Source organism: Sinocyclocheilus grahami, unplaced genomic scaffold (assembly GCF_001515645.1).
Source record: "Sinocyclocheilus grahami isolate Dianchi unplaced genomic scaffold, SAMN03320097.WGS_v1.1 scaffold529.1, whole genome shotgun sequence".
Taxonomy (NCBI): domain Eukaryota; kingdom Metazoa; phylum Chordata; class Actinopteri; order Cypriniformes; family Cyprinidae; genus Sinocyclocheilus; species Sinocyclocheilus grahami.
Genome location: NW_015505708.1, coordinates 684,839 through 705,109, shown reverse-complemented (window position 1 = coordinate 705,109; position 20,271 = coordinate 684,839). Strand labels below are relative to the sequence as shown.

The 20,271-nt window shown below is 32.7% G+C and overlaps 1 protein-coding gene across 1 annotated transcript in view; it reads left to right on the top strand.

Annotated features, from left to right (window-relative positions):
• Nucleotides 1-20,271, top strand: part of LOC107555279 (tumor necrosis factor receptor superfamily member 19-like) — a 45,359-nt gene that overhangs the window by 24,376 nt on the left and 712 nt on the right. The window contains exons 6-9 of the mRNA XM_016238033.1: nucleotides 12,464-12,625; nucleotides 15,394-15,516; nucleotides 15,730-15,832; nucleotides 16,830-17,065. Coding sequence (XP_016093519.1) covers nucleotides 12,464-12,625; nucleotides 15,394-15,516; nucleotides 15,730-15,832; nucleotides 16,830-17,065 — 624 coding nt within the window. The remainder of the gene's footprint in view (nucleotides 1-12,463; nucleotides 12,626-15,393; nucleotides 15,517-15,729; nucleotides 15,833-16,829; nucleotides 17,066-20,271) is intronic.

Genomic DNA, 20,271 nt, shown 5'->3' with positions numbered 1-20,271 from the left:
GGGTTAAATACAACCCAGTGCTGGGTAAAATAGGGACAAACCCAGCAATTGGGTTGTTTTGACCCAGCGATTGGGTTACTACCCAGAAGGTTGGGTTAAACATTTAACCCAACCGCTGGGTCAAAACAGCCCAATTGCTGGGTTTGTCCCTATTTTACCCAGCACTGGGTTGTATTTAACCCTGCATTTTTTAGAGTGCACAAAGAAAAGAAAAAAATAAGTTCTTTTAGGAACTGCTCAATTAAAGATTCTTTGGCATTGCTGTGAAAAACTCCTTTTGGAACTTTATTTTTTTATGTTTTTTTCCACTATAAAGAACCTTTTGTGGAGCTGAAAGATTCCATGGGTGTTTAAGGTTCTTCATCAATGCCAAAAAAATAACCTTTATTTTTAAGTGCAGTTACCTGCACTTTTGTCCTCCAGCCACAAGCGCAGCCGAACATTTCTGAGTTTAAAGTCCAGGTCAGGGAAATAAACTCAAGGCCCAGACATGCCCTAGAAGATAAAACATGTCAGTTTTTTAAAGACCTGCTTTTCGCTATCGCTGCAAGAGTTACTAGTTTCCCCACAGCAGCATCCTGCTCCCACCAGATAAGTTTCTTAATAACTTTTGATTACCCATAATTAAGTGCTTTGGCACAGTACGACATGCTGAAGGCGACTCTTCACATTACCTTCAAAGTTCATCTGCATCATTTTAGAAAAATGTGTTCTTAGGGCTTTTACTGATGCTGGGATATTTCTCATGTTGTATTGGATAGTTTTCTCTGATTCATTAGTTAATGCTGTCAAATAACTCTTGCCCCAATGTACATTTTCTGATGAGAGATTTTCCTGCTATCAGAGAAATTCAATTGAAAAGCAACAAGATGGAATGCATGCGTACATAATCCAACAAATAAAAAATAATCACATTTGTAAACACCCCTAAGTCTAAAGTCTAGTAAAATGGATTACTGTAGACTTTAAATTGTATTTGACTTCTAAAGCCACGTTTTGTTTATCCAGTTGTTTAATCGCCTGCAACAATAATGGTATGTCTTTGAATTATATTTAGTTGGTGGTTTTTCTCAGCAAATATTGTTTAAAAGTTTGGGGTTAGGGAAAAAAAGTATCGTATGGTCACCAAGGGTGCATTTATTTGATCAAACAGACAGTATAAACAACAATGTTTATGAAATATTATTGCAATTTAAAATAATCTTCTGTTTGAATTAGTGCTGTCAAATGATTAATCGCGATTAATCGCATCCCAAATAAAAGTATTTGTTTACATAATATATGTATGTGTACTATGTATATTTATTATGTATATAAATACACACACATGCATGTATATATTTAAGAAAAATAAATGATGTTTATATTTTAAATATATTTATATATCATATAAATTATATGAATATAAATACATACATGTAAATATTTTCGAAATATATACATGTATCTGTGTGTATTTATATATACATAATAAATATACACAGTACACACACACATATAGTATATTATGTAAACAAAGACTTATTTTGGATGCGATTAATCGCAGACTTTAAATTGTATTTGACTTCTAAAGCCACGTTTTGTTTATCCAGTTGTTTAATCGCCTGCAACAATAATGGTATGTCTTTGAATTATATTCAGTTGGTGGTTTTTCTCAGCAAATATTGTTTAAAAGTTTGGGGTTAGGGAAAAAAAGTATCGTATGGTCACCAAGGGTGCATTTATTTGATCAAACAGACAGTATAAACAACAATGTTTATGAAATATTATTGCAATTTAAAATAATCTTCTGTTTGAATTAGTGCTGTCAAATGATTAATCGCGATTAATCGCATCCCAAATAAAAGTATTTGTTTACATAATATATGTATGTGTACTATGTATATTTATTATGTATATAAATACACACACATGCATGTATATATTTAAGAAAAATAAATGATGTTTATATTTTAAATATATTTATATATCATATAAATTATATGAATATAAATACATACATGTAAATATTTTCGAAATATATACATGTATCTGTGTGTATTTATATATACATAATAAACATACACAGTACACACTCAAATACTATGTAAACAAAAACTTATTTTGGATGCGATTAATCGCTATTAATCGTTTAAAAAACTCCTTTAAAAAACTGACCCCGAACTTTTGAATATGCAATATTATTTGAATAATGAATTGTTATATGATGTTATTAATTACAATTTTGACTTGATTGCTAAACCCAAAAAAGAAATAATGCCTTATTTATAATTGTATTATTGCAAATAAATGAATATGCATTTTATTCTTTCAGATTTTACAGAAAGACGAAGTTGAGTGGATTCCAGGATATGGAGTGTATCCCGTGTGGAGATCCGCCACCACCGTATGAACCACACTGTAAGCTCATTTATGTATTACCGCTGAAAGCAAACACATTAGAAGGTGTTTCAGTCCTTGAGGACGAAATCCAGTGGATTCATTTCTTCAGGAAAAAATATATCAGCATCAGATCACAGTTAACATTATCACAGAAACGTCAGTGATAATGTTCTTAAAAGGTTTGTTTAGTGACCATTCTGTCATCATTTACTCTCATGTGGTGTTGTTATAGTTTTATTAATATTTAAAATAGTTTATTTATATTTAATTTAAATTTGGACAGTTTTTAGTTTTGTCTATATATGTTTCTTTTATTTCAAGTAATGACATTTTTTTAATGGCTTTAGTTTGAGCTATAATATGACATTCTTAACCCATGGAACATAAAAGGAAATATTTTGCTGAATGTCCTAGCCACTATTTTCCATACCTTGACTTGTGCACTATATTCCATAATGCAACGTGCCAGTTTGAATATGTGCGAATGCGGAGGGCAAGATTATCAGTAAATGATGACTTCGGACTTTTATGGTGTTTTTTAATTTTTTTGTCAAAAAAATCTCAGTTCTTTTCTACTTAGAATAAAAAAACATACATAATAAAGTACATGATGACAGATTTTTTTTTTTAGGGTAATCCTTTAAAAGGGGTCATCATACAAAAATTTGCGTTAATAATAATCTGTGAGAAGACGACCCACTCAGTGCTGGTGATTCATACAGCAGTGTTTTACAATCTCTTTTTACAAGTCAGAACACAGGCAAAGGTAATAAACATAACTCTCTGCGAAACTGCATGGCTTTCTTCTGTAAACACACACTGGGTATGTAGTGTTTCACAAAGCAGTGCATTGTTCTCCAGCAGTCTGTGGTGCTAATTGGGCTCATTTTACCCACCGTTGAGTGCCATTGTACAGAAGCTAGTGTGTCTGGCAGTTACACAGGGAGAGAAGTGGGGATCTTATAGCTTCAGAATGAAGTGTGACTTCCAGAGGTTCAAGACGTTTGCAGCTGCTGCATCATGTGGGGATTTGCAGAGTTTGAGCCACGTCTAATACTCTTGCGCCAGATACATGGAAAGACGTCCTGTAGACGCACAGGTCAGCTCGACCCCTGCATGTGACGAATCTGATCTCTGTGTAAACTCTGGCTTATAATGTAATCATCATGCACTATGATGTTTGGTTCATTTTAGTAGCCTTAAGAGTAGAGGACACCAGTATGTTCTTTGTTTTTAGCTATAAAGGGTAAGGGTAAAAAAATTGTGATAGGACAGTTAAGTATTGACAGGAAGTGAAGTGGGAGAGAGAGAAGGGCACGGGATCAAACTGCCATCAAAAATAATAAAAATAAAGCATTTATTTATTGGTTAGTACATAGAGTATTTCTAATGCCAAACAAACAAACAAATAAATATGTATGTACATAATTATGGCTACTACATTGAGTAATTATTTTAATAGCTACCATAGATTATAATAACTGTCATAAAATAAAATAAAGAATTTATAATTTAAAATTTAAAATAAAATGTCTTGGATACTACATAGAGTATTTCTAACAGTAAGTAAGTGAGTAAATAAATAAATAAATAAGTACGTACATATAGCTACTACATTGAGTCCTTTATTATTAGCTACCATAAATTATTCTAATAGCTACCATAAATTGTAATAACTGCCATAAATTATTGAATGACATAAAATAAAATGTACTACAGAAAGTAAAATAGGAAGAATTGGTCAAAACTGTTAATGAAATCTAAAATTGTAGTAATAATAATACAAATAAAAATACAAAAATATAATATAATATAATATAATACTAGATTATTATACTGGGTTATTATTATTATTATTATTATTATTATTATTATTATTATTATTATTATTATTATTATTATTATTATTATTATTATTATTATTATTATTATTATTATTATTATTATTATTATTATTATTATTATTATTATTATTATTATTATTATTATTATTATTATTATTATTATTATTATTATTATAGTTTTAAGTATAAATATTAAATATAGACAGGTATATTAGAAAATATGATCTAAAACTGTATTATTATTATTACTATTATTATTATTATTATTATTATTAAGTACTGTAAAATTGTAAAAATATCAAATATAGTTGTCAAATATAGGATTATGGACCTGTGTGTGTGTGTGTGTGTGTGTGTGTGTGTTTTGCTCCCTGTGACAATAGTAGTATTATATAACAGTAGTATCATATTATACTGTATTATTATTATACAGTAATAAAGAAATAAAGAATAATAAGAAAATATACACAAGTACATAATACATTATATATTATATAATACTGAAAATAGATTATTATTATTATTATTATTGTTAATAATATTATTGTTGTTGTTGTTATAAGCAGGCCTGTCACAATTATTGATTCATTGTCTGTTTATTTGATCGAATTGCAGTTTATTTAATAACTGCGAAAATTGTGCGTTTTAAATTTCAATCGCATTTTGCCATCCCAAAAAGGAAAAATATATTGAAAAAATAATTACATTACATCATGTTATAAATAGTTAATTACATAAATATTATAAATATTTATTTTAAAATAAATAATTGAATTATTGTATTATATATGATTAAAAAAAACACACATATATATATGTGTGTGTATATAAGGCATGAACATGAAACAAAACCACAATTATTTGATTGTATGACAATCATCAGCACAAAATTATTATTGACAGGCCTAATAAAAGCTATACATTTAATAATACTGATTAAGACTGAATTTTACTAATATTTTTTATTGACTACTGAAATGTTAGCACTTTTTTAACCTTTTTTGGATGAAAAAATAGCATTTTATATATACTGTATTATATATATATATATATTGTATTCTTGTTTGTGTTCTATTAATAGTCATTTTTTACAATTGGAAAGTTTTACCTAGTATGTGTATGGTTTGGGTGTTTGGCTAGAATGCTGTTAGCTTACTAGCTTGCTAACTTTAAACTCTACTGAACTGTGAATCGAGATTCTGCACTGTCTGGAGCACGCTCCCAGGAATTTCACTCACCAAGGCACATGTGATGTGGTGATGTGACAATAAAAGTGATTTGATTTTGATTTGAGTGTCCTGTGCATTTTACATGAGAAGTGTGTTTTTGTGACATGCAGAGTTTCTGCAGAGTCACTTCTGTGTGGTTCCATTTGGGTTATGATGCTGCCTATTGTGTAGACAGAAAAGACGCTCACTAGGTTATAGAACAGAGCCCATCCTCACCAGCATAAAAGCCCCAACCATGGCAACTAATGAAGTGAATAATGGTGGCTCTTATATGGAGCGTTTAATCAGCAACCCGCTTGGAATCTCGGGATCTAGATCAACACACTCCTCTATTCTACACACCCCACAGTTGTTTCGGGCTCAAGGCCATGTGTTTGAGTGTGGCATTCTCTAAAGTCAACAGCCGCACATATCAAAGAGAACAGTCTATTGACTCACGGAGCGCAGAGCAGCGATAGTATCAGCAGGTGAGATCTTTTCAAGGGCCGCCCTTTGTCTGTGTTTGCTGCAGCTGTGGGCAGCTGATAAGAGGGGAAAGGCTTTGGTTTTGGGGGGAGCTGAAGGAAAGAGGACACCACACAGCTGGGCCAGATTTGCTGGCATTGAGACATGACAGTACCACTCTGAGCAAACTGTGAGGACATGCAAAGCATTCTGCACTCTAAAAAATAAAGGTGCTTAAAAGGTTCTTCACAGCGATGCCATAGAAGTACAATTTTTGGTTCCACAAAGAACCATTAAGTCAAGGAACCATCTCTTTCTTACCTTTTTTGTAATCTGAAGAACCTTCTTTCACCACAAAGAACCTTTTGTGAAACAGAAAGGTTCTTCAGATATTAAAGGTTCTCTTATGTGAAGCAGATCATATACACATTCCTCATTCGTCATTTTGTAAAAGTAGACATAAAGGGATAATTCACCCAAAAATGAAAATTCTGTCATTAATTACTCACCGTCATGTTGTTCCATCCAAACCCATAAGACCTTCGTTCATCTTCAGAACATAAATTAGGATATTTTTGATGAAATCCAAGAGATTTCTGACCCTGCACCGACATTAATGTAACTGAAATGTTATTTTTGTTTTCTTTCTGCACAAAAAATATTCTTGTAGCTTCATAACATTATGGTTGAACCACTGACTATTTTAACAATGTCTTTATTAAGTTTCTGGGCCTGGGAATATTTCAGTTACATTGCTGTCTATGGAGGATCACAAAGCTCTCATATTTAATCAAAAATATCTTAATTTGTGTTCTGAAGATGAATGAAGGTCTTACGGGTTTGGAACGACATGAGGGGGAGTAATTAATGACAGAATTATCATTTTTTGGGTGAACTATACCTTTAAAAAATCTTGGTGTTGTTTTGTAAAAAAAAGATACATCGCCATCCTGGTCTGATGAAAGTAACTTGAACACATAATTACGAAAGTAACCACCTAGCAACCACTCAAAAAACCTATCAACCACCTAGAACACTATATCAGCTTGCCAAAACCCCTCAGAACACCTTCAAATACACATAGCAACACCTTGGCAAAGCTAAATATCTTCTAAATCTGCTGATGGGCAAATGCTCTAATGTAGAGAAAGAGATTAGTCACTATAGGACTAAATTATGAGCTCTGCACCTATAGTTTTGATTATGTCTTCAAACGGAGTGCACAAAGGCACACATCTCTAACAAAGAAACTTCTTTTGAGAGCTCAACTGATGTTGACAGTGTCTCACAAAGAGCACTTGTACCTGTGAAGGCCAAGCCCATGTTTACTTAATGATTAATTTACCATAGAGCAAATAAAGAGTGCTTGTGTCCATCCAGTGAAAAGATGTTGAACAAATATCTGGTTCATATTTAACTTCATTATACCAAAATAATACGTAGGGATAAAGAAGTCCACAGGCTTTATCTCTATGTGTTGTAGTCTTTGTTCCAAAATCTGACCGTGTAGGATTTGGAATAGGCATGTCTGTACTGTCACTATATGTTTTGATGTATTTTGGCCTTACAGATTGCTGGTATTGAACGAAAACAATGCAAAACTCTTTTACATTAAACTAGATTTTTGCTTTTGAAGTCTTTGAAGCCTGTGCAAAACCTGTCACTACAATACCAGTGAGAGATGCCAAGCCATGAAGTTGCAAGTCTATCCAAGCTGGGCAAGCTGGTCTGCTTTGCTGGTTTTAGAATGGTTCTGGATACTTGCCAGCAGTGTTGGAGGTAACGTATTACAAGTAATATGAGTTACCTAATCTGATTACTTTTTTCAAGTAACTAGTAAAGTAACGCATTATTTTATTTGTTATATACATTTTAGTGCTGTCAAAAGATTAATCGCGATTAATCGTATCCAAAATAAAAGTTTTTGTTTACATGATATGTGTGTGTAATATGTATATTTATTATGTATAAATAAATACATTACACACATACAGCATCTATTTTGAAAATATGTACATGTATTTACTAGTGCTGTCAAACGATTAATCGCGATTAATCGCATCCAAAATAAAAGTTTTTGTTTACATGATATGTGTGTGTACTGTGTATATTTATTATGTATAAATAAATACATTACACACATACAGCATCTATTTTGAAAATATGTACATGTATTTACTAGTGCTGTCAAACGATTAATCGTGATTAATCACATCTAAAATAAAAGTTTTTGTTTGCATGATATATGTGTGTGCACTGTGTATATTTATTATGCATATATATAAATACACACACATGCACATATATATTTAAGAACAATGTTATATTTGTATATTAAATACATTTATATATATATAATATAAATTATGTAAATATAAATATGTACATGTAAATACTAAATATTTTCAAAATATATACTGTATGAGTGTGTATTTATATATACATAATAAATATACACAGTACACACACATATATTACGTACACAAAAACTTTAGTTTTAGATGTGATTAATCGCGATTAAACGTTTGACAGCACTACATGTATATATTTATATTCATATAATTTATATTATATTATAAATATATTTAATATATAAACATAACATATTTTTCTTAAATATATACATGCATGTGCGTGTATTTATATTTACATAATAAATAGACATAGTACACACACATATCATGTAAACAAAAACTTATATTTTGGATGCGATTAATCACGATTAATCATTTGACAGCACTAATAAATTTACTACGAAATATCTGAGTTACTTTGTTTTCCCATTCATTTACTGATAGAAGAGAAATCTGGAGTGAAGTGAAGAGGCAGAGGCACTGAGGCTTATTCAACATTTTTTTTTTGTTATTAAGCAAGCCCAGCCCAGGTGACAAAAAGTAATGAAAAAGTAATGCAGTGCATTTTTTCCATAAAGAGTAACTAAGTAACATACTTAGTTACTTTTTTGGGCAATGCAATATATTTTAATGCATTACTTTTAAAAGTAACATATGCAAGACTTAAATAAATAAAGGTTGTTTATTGGCATTTATTGTTCCATGAAGAACCCTCAGCATCCATGGAACCTTTCCATTCCACAAAATATTTTTTAGACTGTTAAAATGTTCTTCACACTAAAAAAAAAGAACTCTCTTAAGAACTGTTTACTGAAAGGTACTGTCGAGAACCCAAAACGGTTATTCTATGCCATCGTAGACTATGCCACAAATCCTTTGGGAAAGTTTTATGAGTGATTTCCCAAAAATGTATGTACTATGTATTTTTGACATTTGAGCTGTTAGCTTAGCAACATGCAAACATCAACCTCTACTAACATCAACAAAGTGTAACAGTGGCTGTCTAGTTTTTCATCCGCCATGGTCCTGGAAGTATTTATCCCATTAATTTTTCTCATAGAGAGAAGCCAAGAACCAAACCAACCAGACACAGTGTGAATCACAACACTGCAAACATTGATTTGAAACAAAATAGTATTTGAAAATAAGACAAAAAGGTGTGTACTTTACAGTTTCAATAAGGGAAAGAACTATAGTCACATGAAAGCATTGCAAATGACATACCGTATATATATTTCAGTGTTTTGAGCGTGTAGGGACTCGTCATTCGCAGTCCATGAGAGTGGGTGGTCGATAAATAGTTTGCTTGTTTTTTTAATTTTTTGGTCGCACTTTATTTTAAGGTCCAGTTAAGGTCCTCGCTATTAACAAACCATTAACTACGACTTTTGCCTCAATAAACTCCTCTAATTTGCTGCTTATTATTAGTTAGTAAATTAGTTGTTAAGTTTAGTTATTGGGTAGGATAGGGATGTAGAATAAGGTCATACAGAATATGTGCCTTGTCAGTACTAATAAACAGCCAATATGTTAATAATAGGCATGCTAATAAGCAACTATTTAATAGTGAGAATTGGTCCCTATACTAAAGTGTTACAGATTGTTTTTTGCTTTTTTTGCAGAATCAAGAGAAATTTAGTTTTTCACCAGAAATTTCAATGTTAAACATGTTTAAGTGAAAATTATGCAGACCTGCTTCAAACAAAAGCATATACCATCGATGAACAGCCTCATAGCTCACAGTACACTCTTAAAAATAAAGGTGCTTCACGATGCCATAGAAGAACCTTTTTGTCTAAATGGTTCCATAAAGTACCTTTAACATCTGAAGAACCCTTCTGTTTCACAAAAGGTTCTACGTGGCGAAAGAAGGTTCTTCAGATTACAAAAAGGTAAGAAAGAGATAGTTCTTTAAAGAACCTTTGACTGAATGGTTCTTTGTGGAACCAAAAATGGTTCTTCTATGGCATCGCTTGAAGAACCTTTTGAAGCACCTTTCTTTTTAAGAGTGTAGGTCTATAAGTTGGTGTTAAAAATCAGTTTCCCTATAGAGAAAGTGAATGAGGCTTCACTTCCAAGACCAGACTGTTACACCGTACGCTTCACATGAAGTCGTTGCTAGCGCAGGTTGTTCTAGGTAGTTGCTAACTAGCTGTTAATTGATGAACTGTTACTATCGAAATAACCGTTCATGTGAACGTACACTCTTTAGAGTTCGCCACACAGCCATTTTTCCAGTCCTAAGTGACGGACATATTGATGTACACACCAGATAACATGATAACCCCAATTATCTCAATGACTTAATAGTCGGTGTCAGAAGAACACGGACTGTAAAACCCCTTCTTCAGGCTAGATCAGTCACTTGATAGTCCCTCGCTTTTTCTCAGATGGCTGTTGTCTTCTGAGTAGGGAAGGCTCTCTAGACGGTGACATCAGAGTTCCTGTGGTGCCTTCAGACCATGGAAGCTGTTTTCTCAGGCTGATTCCACATTCCCCAACCCCACTTCAAACATATAGCAGTGACCGCCCTCGGCCTTGATCTGCCTCTTAATAATGGGCTCGCTAGACTGGCAAGTGAAGGCCCGACTGGCCCGGGGTGAAAAATTATCGGCAGGCCGGGAATGTGCTCTTCACCTTCAGGACATTTCTGCTTTTTTTAAACCGCATTTTCTTTGGTGCAGATTCCCAGCCGCAACCGCAGCGAGAGGAGATTGGGGCTTTCAAGCTGGGGTTTTGGTTTTGGCAGGTTTAATGGAAGATGAGACAGAATGGGTCACATGGTGGAAAAAATGGAAAGTGTAGTAGAACGTGAAAGCCTCTTCAAATAATGTCTGGATTTTATAACACTATTATTCAATCTTGTAGGAGATTCTTAAAGGAGCTCTTGGTGAATTAAGGCCCTTACATATAGTACTAATGGCAAAGTTCTTCTGCGTTCTTCGCTCAGAGGCAAACAGAAATTCGAAATAGTTGCCAACGGTTTACTGTTTGCACACATCTGATGTTTGGTGTCTGATCTCGACTTACTGAGTGAAAACAAGAACCTGAAAAGATTTCCATGTCAATGAAGGTGGAGCCTCAGGTCAAACGTTCATTGGCAGTTTGAAGGTGCCCGCCACTGCCGTGAAGTTTTCTGGAAAGTTTGCGCCTGCAAGCTGTTTCAAACCACTGCAACCGATTTTCTTTTTCAACCAGATTTGTTTAAATTCCCTCACATCCATTTTTGTTCTTGGATTTCGCTTAAGTAAATTGGGCCCTTTAGCCTGCAGTGTTATTTTAGTATCATTTATATCAGTGCTGTGAAATGATTAATCGCGATTAATCGCATCCAAAATAAAAGTTTTTGTTTACATAATATATATGTGTGTACTGTGTATATTTATTATGTATATATAAATACACACACATTCATATTTTTGAAAATATTTACATGTATATATTTATATTATATATAAATATTTTTAATATAGAAACATAACACTTTTTTCTTAAATATATACATGCATGTGTGTGTACTTATATATGCATAATAAATATAAACAGTACACATATATGTTATGTAAACAAAAACTTTTATTTTGGATGCGATTAATCGCGATTAATCATTTGACAGCACTAATTATTTGTATTAATATTTTGTGTTTAATTCATTTACATTTTTAGCAATTTTGTTAAATGCTTTTGTAATTTTTATTAGCTTTAGCTTATTAATTTTTTTATTTATTTCAGTTTTAGTTTTTATGTATTTCCAGTTATTTTAGTAAATTTAGTACTTCAGTTTGACAAGACAACATTTCTCAAATTTTATTTATTTTTTATCTAATATTTATATTTCATTTCAGCTTTATTTTAATGAACAAAAATTGTTTTAGTTAACGATAATTACTCTGCTTCTAGATGAATTTGTAGGATTCAATTCTTTACTCATCATTTAGTCATCCTCATGTACAGTAGTTCAAACCATTTTTCTTCAGTAAGAATTTTAGCAAAATGTCGACGCAGCTCTTTTTTAATATAGTGAAAGTAAATTAGGGATAAACCGGTTAAGCTCTAAAAGAGCTTCAAATGGGTGTTTTATGGTGATATACTATTTGAACACATTCTGTCAAAACGTCCTTTTGTGTTGCACTTACTGTAGGAGAGTGAATAATAGAGTAAAATCTGAACTCGGTGACCTCACTTCCTCTCTCTGCTGTGTATCTGTCAGGTATGGGGCGAGTGAATTTTGTCCCGGTCCAGCCTGCGGTGACCAGCCCCAGAGACATGGCTCTAGCTGCGGTCATCTGCAGTGCGCTGGCCACCGTCCTGCTCGCCCTCTTCATCCTGTGTGTCATCTACTGTAAGAGACAGCTTCTGGAGAAGAAACCAGGTGAATCACGCCATCTGCTCCTTCCTCTGATCACGATCACTCCTTCCAAGAGACACGGTTTATGATTAGAAAGCTCGTGGAATAACTGTAATTAGTGCTATTAAATAAAAGTATTTCTAATCACTCTTTACAAATATTTACAGTACCATGGTTTTTATAGTTACAAAGCCTGCCAAAATAGCATCCATAAATACTTAAGTTCTTTGAATATCTGTAAAATCATTCAAAATGTATGTGGGAGCTTCTTTAAGCAGTGTAAAAAGCCATAAAATTCTTTCTATCATTTTGTTTATGTATTTATTTGATGGCAGTGGTACTACTGTTATTACATTTTAGTGTAAACTGTGATTAGCATAGTCAATTTTGAAAGATTGTATTTTTATTTTCCTGCTTCTCACAATTTTACCATGTATCAAACATCAGTTGGCTATGTAATGATACTGATAGATCTAATGTTAAAATTTGTTGTAAGCAGATTAGAGTTAAGCGAATTGACAATATTTCTTGGATAGTTTATTATAGTTTAGATTAATACTATTAATATTTACACTACCAGTCAAAAGTGAGAGTTTAATGTTTTTGAAAGAAGTCAAATACTTATAAAGACTGCATTTATTTGATCAAAATTGCAGTAAAAACAGTAATATTGTATTATAACAGTTTTTTATTTGTATATATTTTAAAATGTATTCCTGTGTAAAGCAGAATCTCTTTAATGAATAAAATAACATTTATTTGAACTAGAAATCTTCTGAAACAATGTTACATTTTTTTACTGTCATTTTTTATCAGTTTAATGTGTCCTGGCTAAATAAAAGTATTTTTATTGTTTCTTTGAAAAAAAAGAGGGGGGGACCACGAAACAAAACAAAACAAAACGTACTAACCCTAAACATTTGAACATCAGCAGAATTTATATAATACTATATTTATATCAGTGCTTTATTATACATTGTTGTCTTTTATTATGTTACTGTTGCTGCTATTTTTCTTTAAAAACATTAAGTCTCCCGATGTCACGCAGTACAGGGTTTTTACCATGATTTTACCATGTTTTTAATTTGAATATATTTTAAAATTCCTGTGCAAAGCAGAATTTCTTTAATGAATAAAACAACATTTATTTGAACTAGAAATCTTTTGAAACAATGTTATTTTTCATTTTGATCAATTGAATGTGTCCTGGCTGAATAAAAGTATTTTGAGTTTCTTTGAAAACAACAACAACAACAAAACAAAACAACAAAACAAAATAAAACAAAACAAAACAAAACAAAACAAAATAAAATAAAATAAAATAAAATAAAACAAAATAAAATAAAATAAAATAAAATAAAATAAAATAAAATAAAATAAAATAAAATAAAATAAAATAAAACAAAACAAAACAACACAAAACAACAACAACAACAACAAAACAAAATAAAACAAAACAACACAAAACAAAACAACACAAAACAACACAAAACAACACAAAACAAAACAAAACAAAACAAAACAAAACGTACTAACCTAAGCACTAAACATTTGAACAGCAGCATCATTTATATACTAACATATTTATATCAATAATTTATTATACATTGTTGTATTTTATTATGTTATTGTTGCTGCTATTTTTCTTTAAAAACATTAAGTCTCCCGATGTCACGCAGTACAGGGTTTTTACCATGATTTTACCATGTTTTATATTTGAATATATTTTAAAGTTCCTGTGCTAAGCAGAATTTATTTAATGAATAAAACAACATTTATTTGAACTAGAAATCTTTTGAAACAATGTTATTTTTCATTTTGATCAATTGAATGTGTCCTGGCTGAATAAAAATATTTTGAGTTTCTTTGAAAACAACAACAACAACAAAACAACAAAACAAAACAAAACAAAATAAAATAAAACAAAACAACACAAAACAACAACAACAAAACTAAATAAAACAAAACAACACAAAATAAAATAAAACAAACCTGGCTGAATAAAAATATTTTGAGTTTCTTTGAAAACAACAACAACAACAAAACAACAAAACAAAACAAAATAAAATAAAACAAAACAACACAAAACAACAACAACAAAACTAAATAAAACAAAACAACACAAAACAAAACAAAACAAAACAAAACAAAACAAAACAAAACAAAACAAAACAAAACGTACTAACCTAAGCACTAAACATTTGAACAGCAGCATCATTTATATACTAACATATTTATATCAATAATTTATTATACATTGTTGTATTTTATTATGTTATTGTTGCTGCTATTTTTCTTTAAAAACATTAAGTCTCCCGATGTCACGCAGTACAGGGTTTTTTACCATGATTTTACCATGTTTTATATTTTAATATATTTTAAAGTTCCTGTGCTAAGCAGAATTTATTTAATGAATAAAACAACATTTATTTGAACTTTTGAAACAATGTTAAAATCTTTTCTGTCGTTTTTGATCAATTTAATGTGTCCTGGCTGTATAAAAGTATTTTTTGTTTCTTTGAAAACAAAACATACTAACCTAAACACTAAACATTTGAACAGCAGCATAATTTATATAATAACATATTTATATCAATAATTTATTATACATTGTTTTAAAAAACAAAACAAAACATTAAGCCATCTGATGTCATGCAGTACAGGGTTTTTACCATGATTTTAACATGGTTTTGAAAAAAGTAGTTCATTATTATGCTTCTGAATCTCTGTCTAATCAGGCAGTAATGAAACTTCACTGTTTTTTTCTGTTGTTCCGCATATCGATGTCTCAGTTTCAGTGAGGTCCCATGAGGGTCCTTATGTGGGGTCCGAGCTGTCCTGTCTGGATCGGAGAGCTCTGGAGTTTTCCCAGCGGCCTTGTTGTCACTGCCGTCACGGCTCCGGACAGACCTGCGGTGCGTTTCACACACCTTTCAGAAGTCTTACTAACACACTGCTGAACTGTTAGAGTGTGATGAGCAGTTGTGTGTTTTCTCTGGACGAGTCCAAACATGTCAATTAGCCAGTAATTATCTGTCAGATGAGCATTCTATTAGTCACACAGTTCTGGAGAGTCACAGGAATGTTTATTGTCATGACATTAGATTCATGTGCGCTTTGTTTTCCAGGTCCTGTGCACCTGATCCCGTCTCTGTGCTGCGATGACTCCTGGAGCCAGAGCCGCGGCCGAGAGACTCGTCCCTATCACTCTCAGAACAGTCTCAATGAAGGGTGGGTCCTTCAGCCAGACACATTCACATTCAAATGAGGTTAAAGGATCAGGTTTGGATCTGTGCCACTTTAGTCTGCATGGCAGATCTGGACGATTAGATCAAATTCAACAGATTCCTTTACAACTGCTGACAAAATTCTGTCTATTTTTAACAATAATATTGTGAAATAGTATTACAGTTTAAAGTACAGTAACTGTAAGAGTGTTCTATTTTAATATACTTTAAAATGCAATTTATTACTGTGATGCAAAGCTGAATTTTCAGCATCATGTCACATGATCCTTCAGAAATCATCCTAATATTCTGATTTGCTGCTCAAGAAACATTTCCTATTATTATCAATGTTGAAAACGGTTTAAAATGTGTATGATAGTTTTGAAATGATTTTGATTGTATAATGAATAGACAATTCAAAAGATCATCATTTATTTGAAATCGATTTTATTTCGTAGACATTTGTCTTCACTGTCACTTTTGAGCTATTTAAATATATCCAATAATAATAATAATTATTATTATTATTTTTACTGACCCCAATTTCTTAACTCTTACTGACCACTAACTTTTAAATGGTACTGTACACATCTTATTTAGTGTCAGTTTATTAATACAATTATTGGTGACCAATATTAAAAAAAAAGCAGTATGACATTAATATGTAATTTCTAATAAAGTGTTGTGCTACCTTTTTTTTTTTAGAAAGTAACGTTAATTGACTTTTATTCTCAATTTCCTTTGACTAAGACTCTCTATTCTAGAGTATAAACACTTTTTTATTATTTTATTTTATCCTGAGTGGTATTGTTCTTTTTTAAAGTAATGTGGGTATTGTGTGTATTCAGAAAATAAAAGGACACATTCTTTGTATTCTGTCTGCATTATTTTTGATTTAATGAGCGTTGTGTCTTTAAGATGCCATCAAAACCAGTTTAACTTCAGCTCAACTCCTCCATTGAGCTCCATGAAATTTGACAGTATGTTTTTTGTCCCACCAGATTGGTGAATCCATCACTGGGCAGCAGCCAGGCAGATGTGGGATGTGCAGCTGATGAGGCCTGGCCGCTCGTTCAGACCTTCACAACCTCAGACGATCCCTCCGAGTCCACACAGAGATGCTCCTCGTGTGACGAGGACGAGGAACGAGACGTGCAGAGCTCAGGCCTGACCCCAGCTGAGCCTGAGGATGGGTCAAACAGTCGGCTTCTACAGCCACAGCTGTCTGCAACTGAAGGTGAGTGAAGCTACAGGATCTAATCAGTCCAAAGTGATTGACAGAAAACTCATTACAGGGACAAACTCTGTGTCCTCCTGGGGACGTCCAGTTTAAGAGTCTATACTATTCTCATGCTGCCACAGAAATTGATGAGAAATGTAGTTTTGTGCCATAAATCAATTTACTAAATGTCAATGAGTTGTATTTTGGGTAACACTTTAGAATAGGGAACACTTATTCACTATTAAAGTCCCCATGAAATCAAAATGAAAGTTTTTTGGGTGTTAGTATCAATATGTTAGTCTTAAGGTTATCAAAAAGGCAGAGTGCTCCAAAACAGTGACAAAATTCGCATTTAGAAGATATAAGCATTCAAAGCTTGCAATTCGTCACTTCCGCCAAAACGGCTCTAGCCCAAGCTGTGATATAAACGAACGCTATTGGCTGCTTGATATGTCCCGCCCTGTCTTCCAGTTTCAGTTAAAATGATGTCAACACAGAGGATTGGTCAAATCCGCTACGCTAACGCTGCGTGTTTCTAAGCATTTCAGGGGACCTTTAAAACTACAACTTTTCCCTCAATAAATGTATTTGCTGCGTATTAATAGTTAGTAAGGTAGTTGTTAAGTTTAGGTATTGGCTAGGATTAGGGATGTAGAATAAGGCATTAATATGTACTTAATTAGTACTAATAAATGGCTAATATTCTAGTAATATGCATGCTAATAAGCAACTAGTTAAGAGACCCTAAAATAAAGTGTTACCGTATTTTGTTACATTAACGGTACACAAAATGCATGTAAATTATAAAATTGTACTTACAAAAATATAGAACGGCATAACTGTTTTAAACATTGATATAATAAGAAATGTTTTTTTTTTTTGTTTCTGAAGGATCATGTGACACTGAAGACTGGAATAATGATGCTGAAAAAAATCATCTTTGCATCACAGCAATAAATTACATTTGAAAATATACTCAAATACAAATCAGTTATTTTAAATTGTAATAATATTTCACAATATACAGTTGTTACTCTATTTTTAATCAAATAAATGCAGCCTTGGTGAGCATAAGATACTTCTTTCAAAAAAATTAAAAAAAGCTAACCGACCACAAACGTATTTTTCTCGGTTAATATTAATTAAGTGCTCTAAAAGTATAGTTCATTGTTAAGTAATTTTACCTAATGCATTAACTAATGTAAACATGTTTAATGTTATTGTGATGTGTTACTTATTGTGAAGTCTTGAATTGAGGGATTTATCATTAATATGCCTTGTAAGCTGAATTATATTAACAATCAATCAAAATTTCGCAATATAATTTACAAAGAATTCAAGATGTGAGTCGAATGGAAGCTGAGATGTTGAAACACTCCACTTCTGTGTTCGTTTACGAGAGCCAAAGCAAATGAGCAACTGACAAACTGTCGATGCCATCAAGAGCCGAGGGTGGTGTGTGTAAACATGCGATCACAGGAAACAAAAGCCTTATGGTGAAAAGCCGAACATGAAAGGAACAACTTATTCAATTCTTTTTGAAACACATAAAAGGGCCCTTTGTCAAACAGCGTGCTGGTGTGAAACACGTGAAGTCATGCGTTCCCTACTTTGTTAGCCTTCAAAATGTCACCGGATAGTAGTGAGCTTTAAACACGATGAATCAAGATGTTTGGGATTATATAATTACATAGATTTCTGTTTTTGTTTCAAGTATTTAACCTTGACATGTGATATTATAAACTAAAAAGGAAGCTTACACTCTAAAAAATGCTGGGTTGTTTCAACCCAATGTTGGGTCAAATATGGACTAACCCAACTGTTGGGTTAAAAAAGCTAATTTAAAAATGTAACCAAAATTTAACCCAACAGTTGGGTTAGTCCATATTTGACCCAACATTGGGTTGAAACAACCCAGCATTTTTTAGAGTGTACAATAGTATTAAAAAATCAAGTTGTTCCAAATATACATTACTTTTTTTTCAAAATTAAGATATTTTTGATGATATCCGAGAGCTTTCTGACCCTGCATAGACAGCAACGCAACTGACACGTTTAAGGCCCAGAAAGGTTGTCAGGACATTAGGGCCTTTCGCTTCGCAGGAACATTTTCATAGTACTAGAACTAATTGTGGAACTACCCACTTTTCGGCATGTTCTCACCGCCGGAACTGGGAGCGATTTTAGTACCGGACTGCCTTTTTCGAGAACCAAATTAGCTCCTACTCCTAGCAGGGTCTAACCAGCACAACTGGTACTAATCGTGACGCAAGTAGACATTGATTGGCCAAACACGTATCAAAACGCCCTCACCCGCCATGATTTAAAACTCTGTGTAAACATACTGTAAGCATGTCAACTTATTTCGCAAGTATGGAGAACAGCGATAAATGGACGGACGCTGAAGTGCAGGCACTTGTAGCAAATGTAGCACTGCCAGTTGTCGTTGGAGATTCTTAGTCCTCCTTTCCGTTCTTTCAGTCGCTTTACGTATACGTCGACTTTCCATGTCCACTGTGAAACCCGCGAGACACAACAAAACACAGCTCCGATCACAGCGTCCTCCATCCTCCTGTTGTTAACATTGTTCTTTGTTTCTGTTTTTGAACGCCGCGCACATATGACATTGCTGTCGACCGGCTTACGTCACTTCCTAGTACACACTGTCGGTGCGAATGCAACCCTTTAAATGGTACTGGAAAATAGTTTGCACAGAATCGTCCCAGTACTTTAGTACCGTACGTTTAGTTCTGGAACTAAAGCGGTGCGAAAGGGCCTATTATTAAAATAGTCCATGTGACATCAGTGGTTCAGCCTTAGATTTATGAAGCTACGAGAATACTTTTTGTGCATAGAGAAAACAAAATAATGGCTTTATTCAACCATTTCTTCTCTTCCGTGTCAGTCTTCAACTCGCGTTCATGAGAGTATCACTTAAATTGTGTATTTCGAGTTTTCATTTTTGGGTGAACTCTCCCTTTAAGAATTCATTTCCACATGACTTTTTCCATCCGTGGCCATGTTTTATTCAGTTTTTTCATTCAAGAACACTTTTGATTCATTTATTCACTAGTTTAAGGTAAATGATGGCCAAATTGTATTATTTTTAACATTATTTATTTTTAATTTAGTTAAATTGTAAAATGTGGGAAGGAGCTTACTTTCTTCTGATGAGCACAACCATATCTTGAATGTTAATAACCAAACAGTTTGTGGTTTCC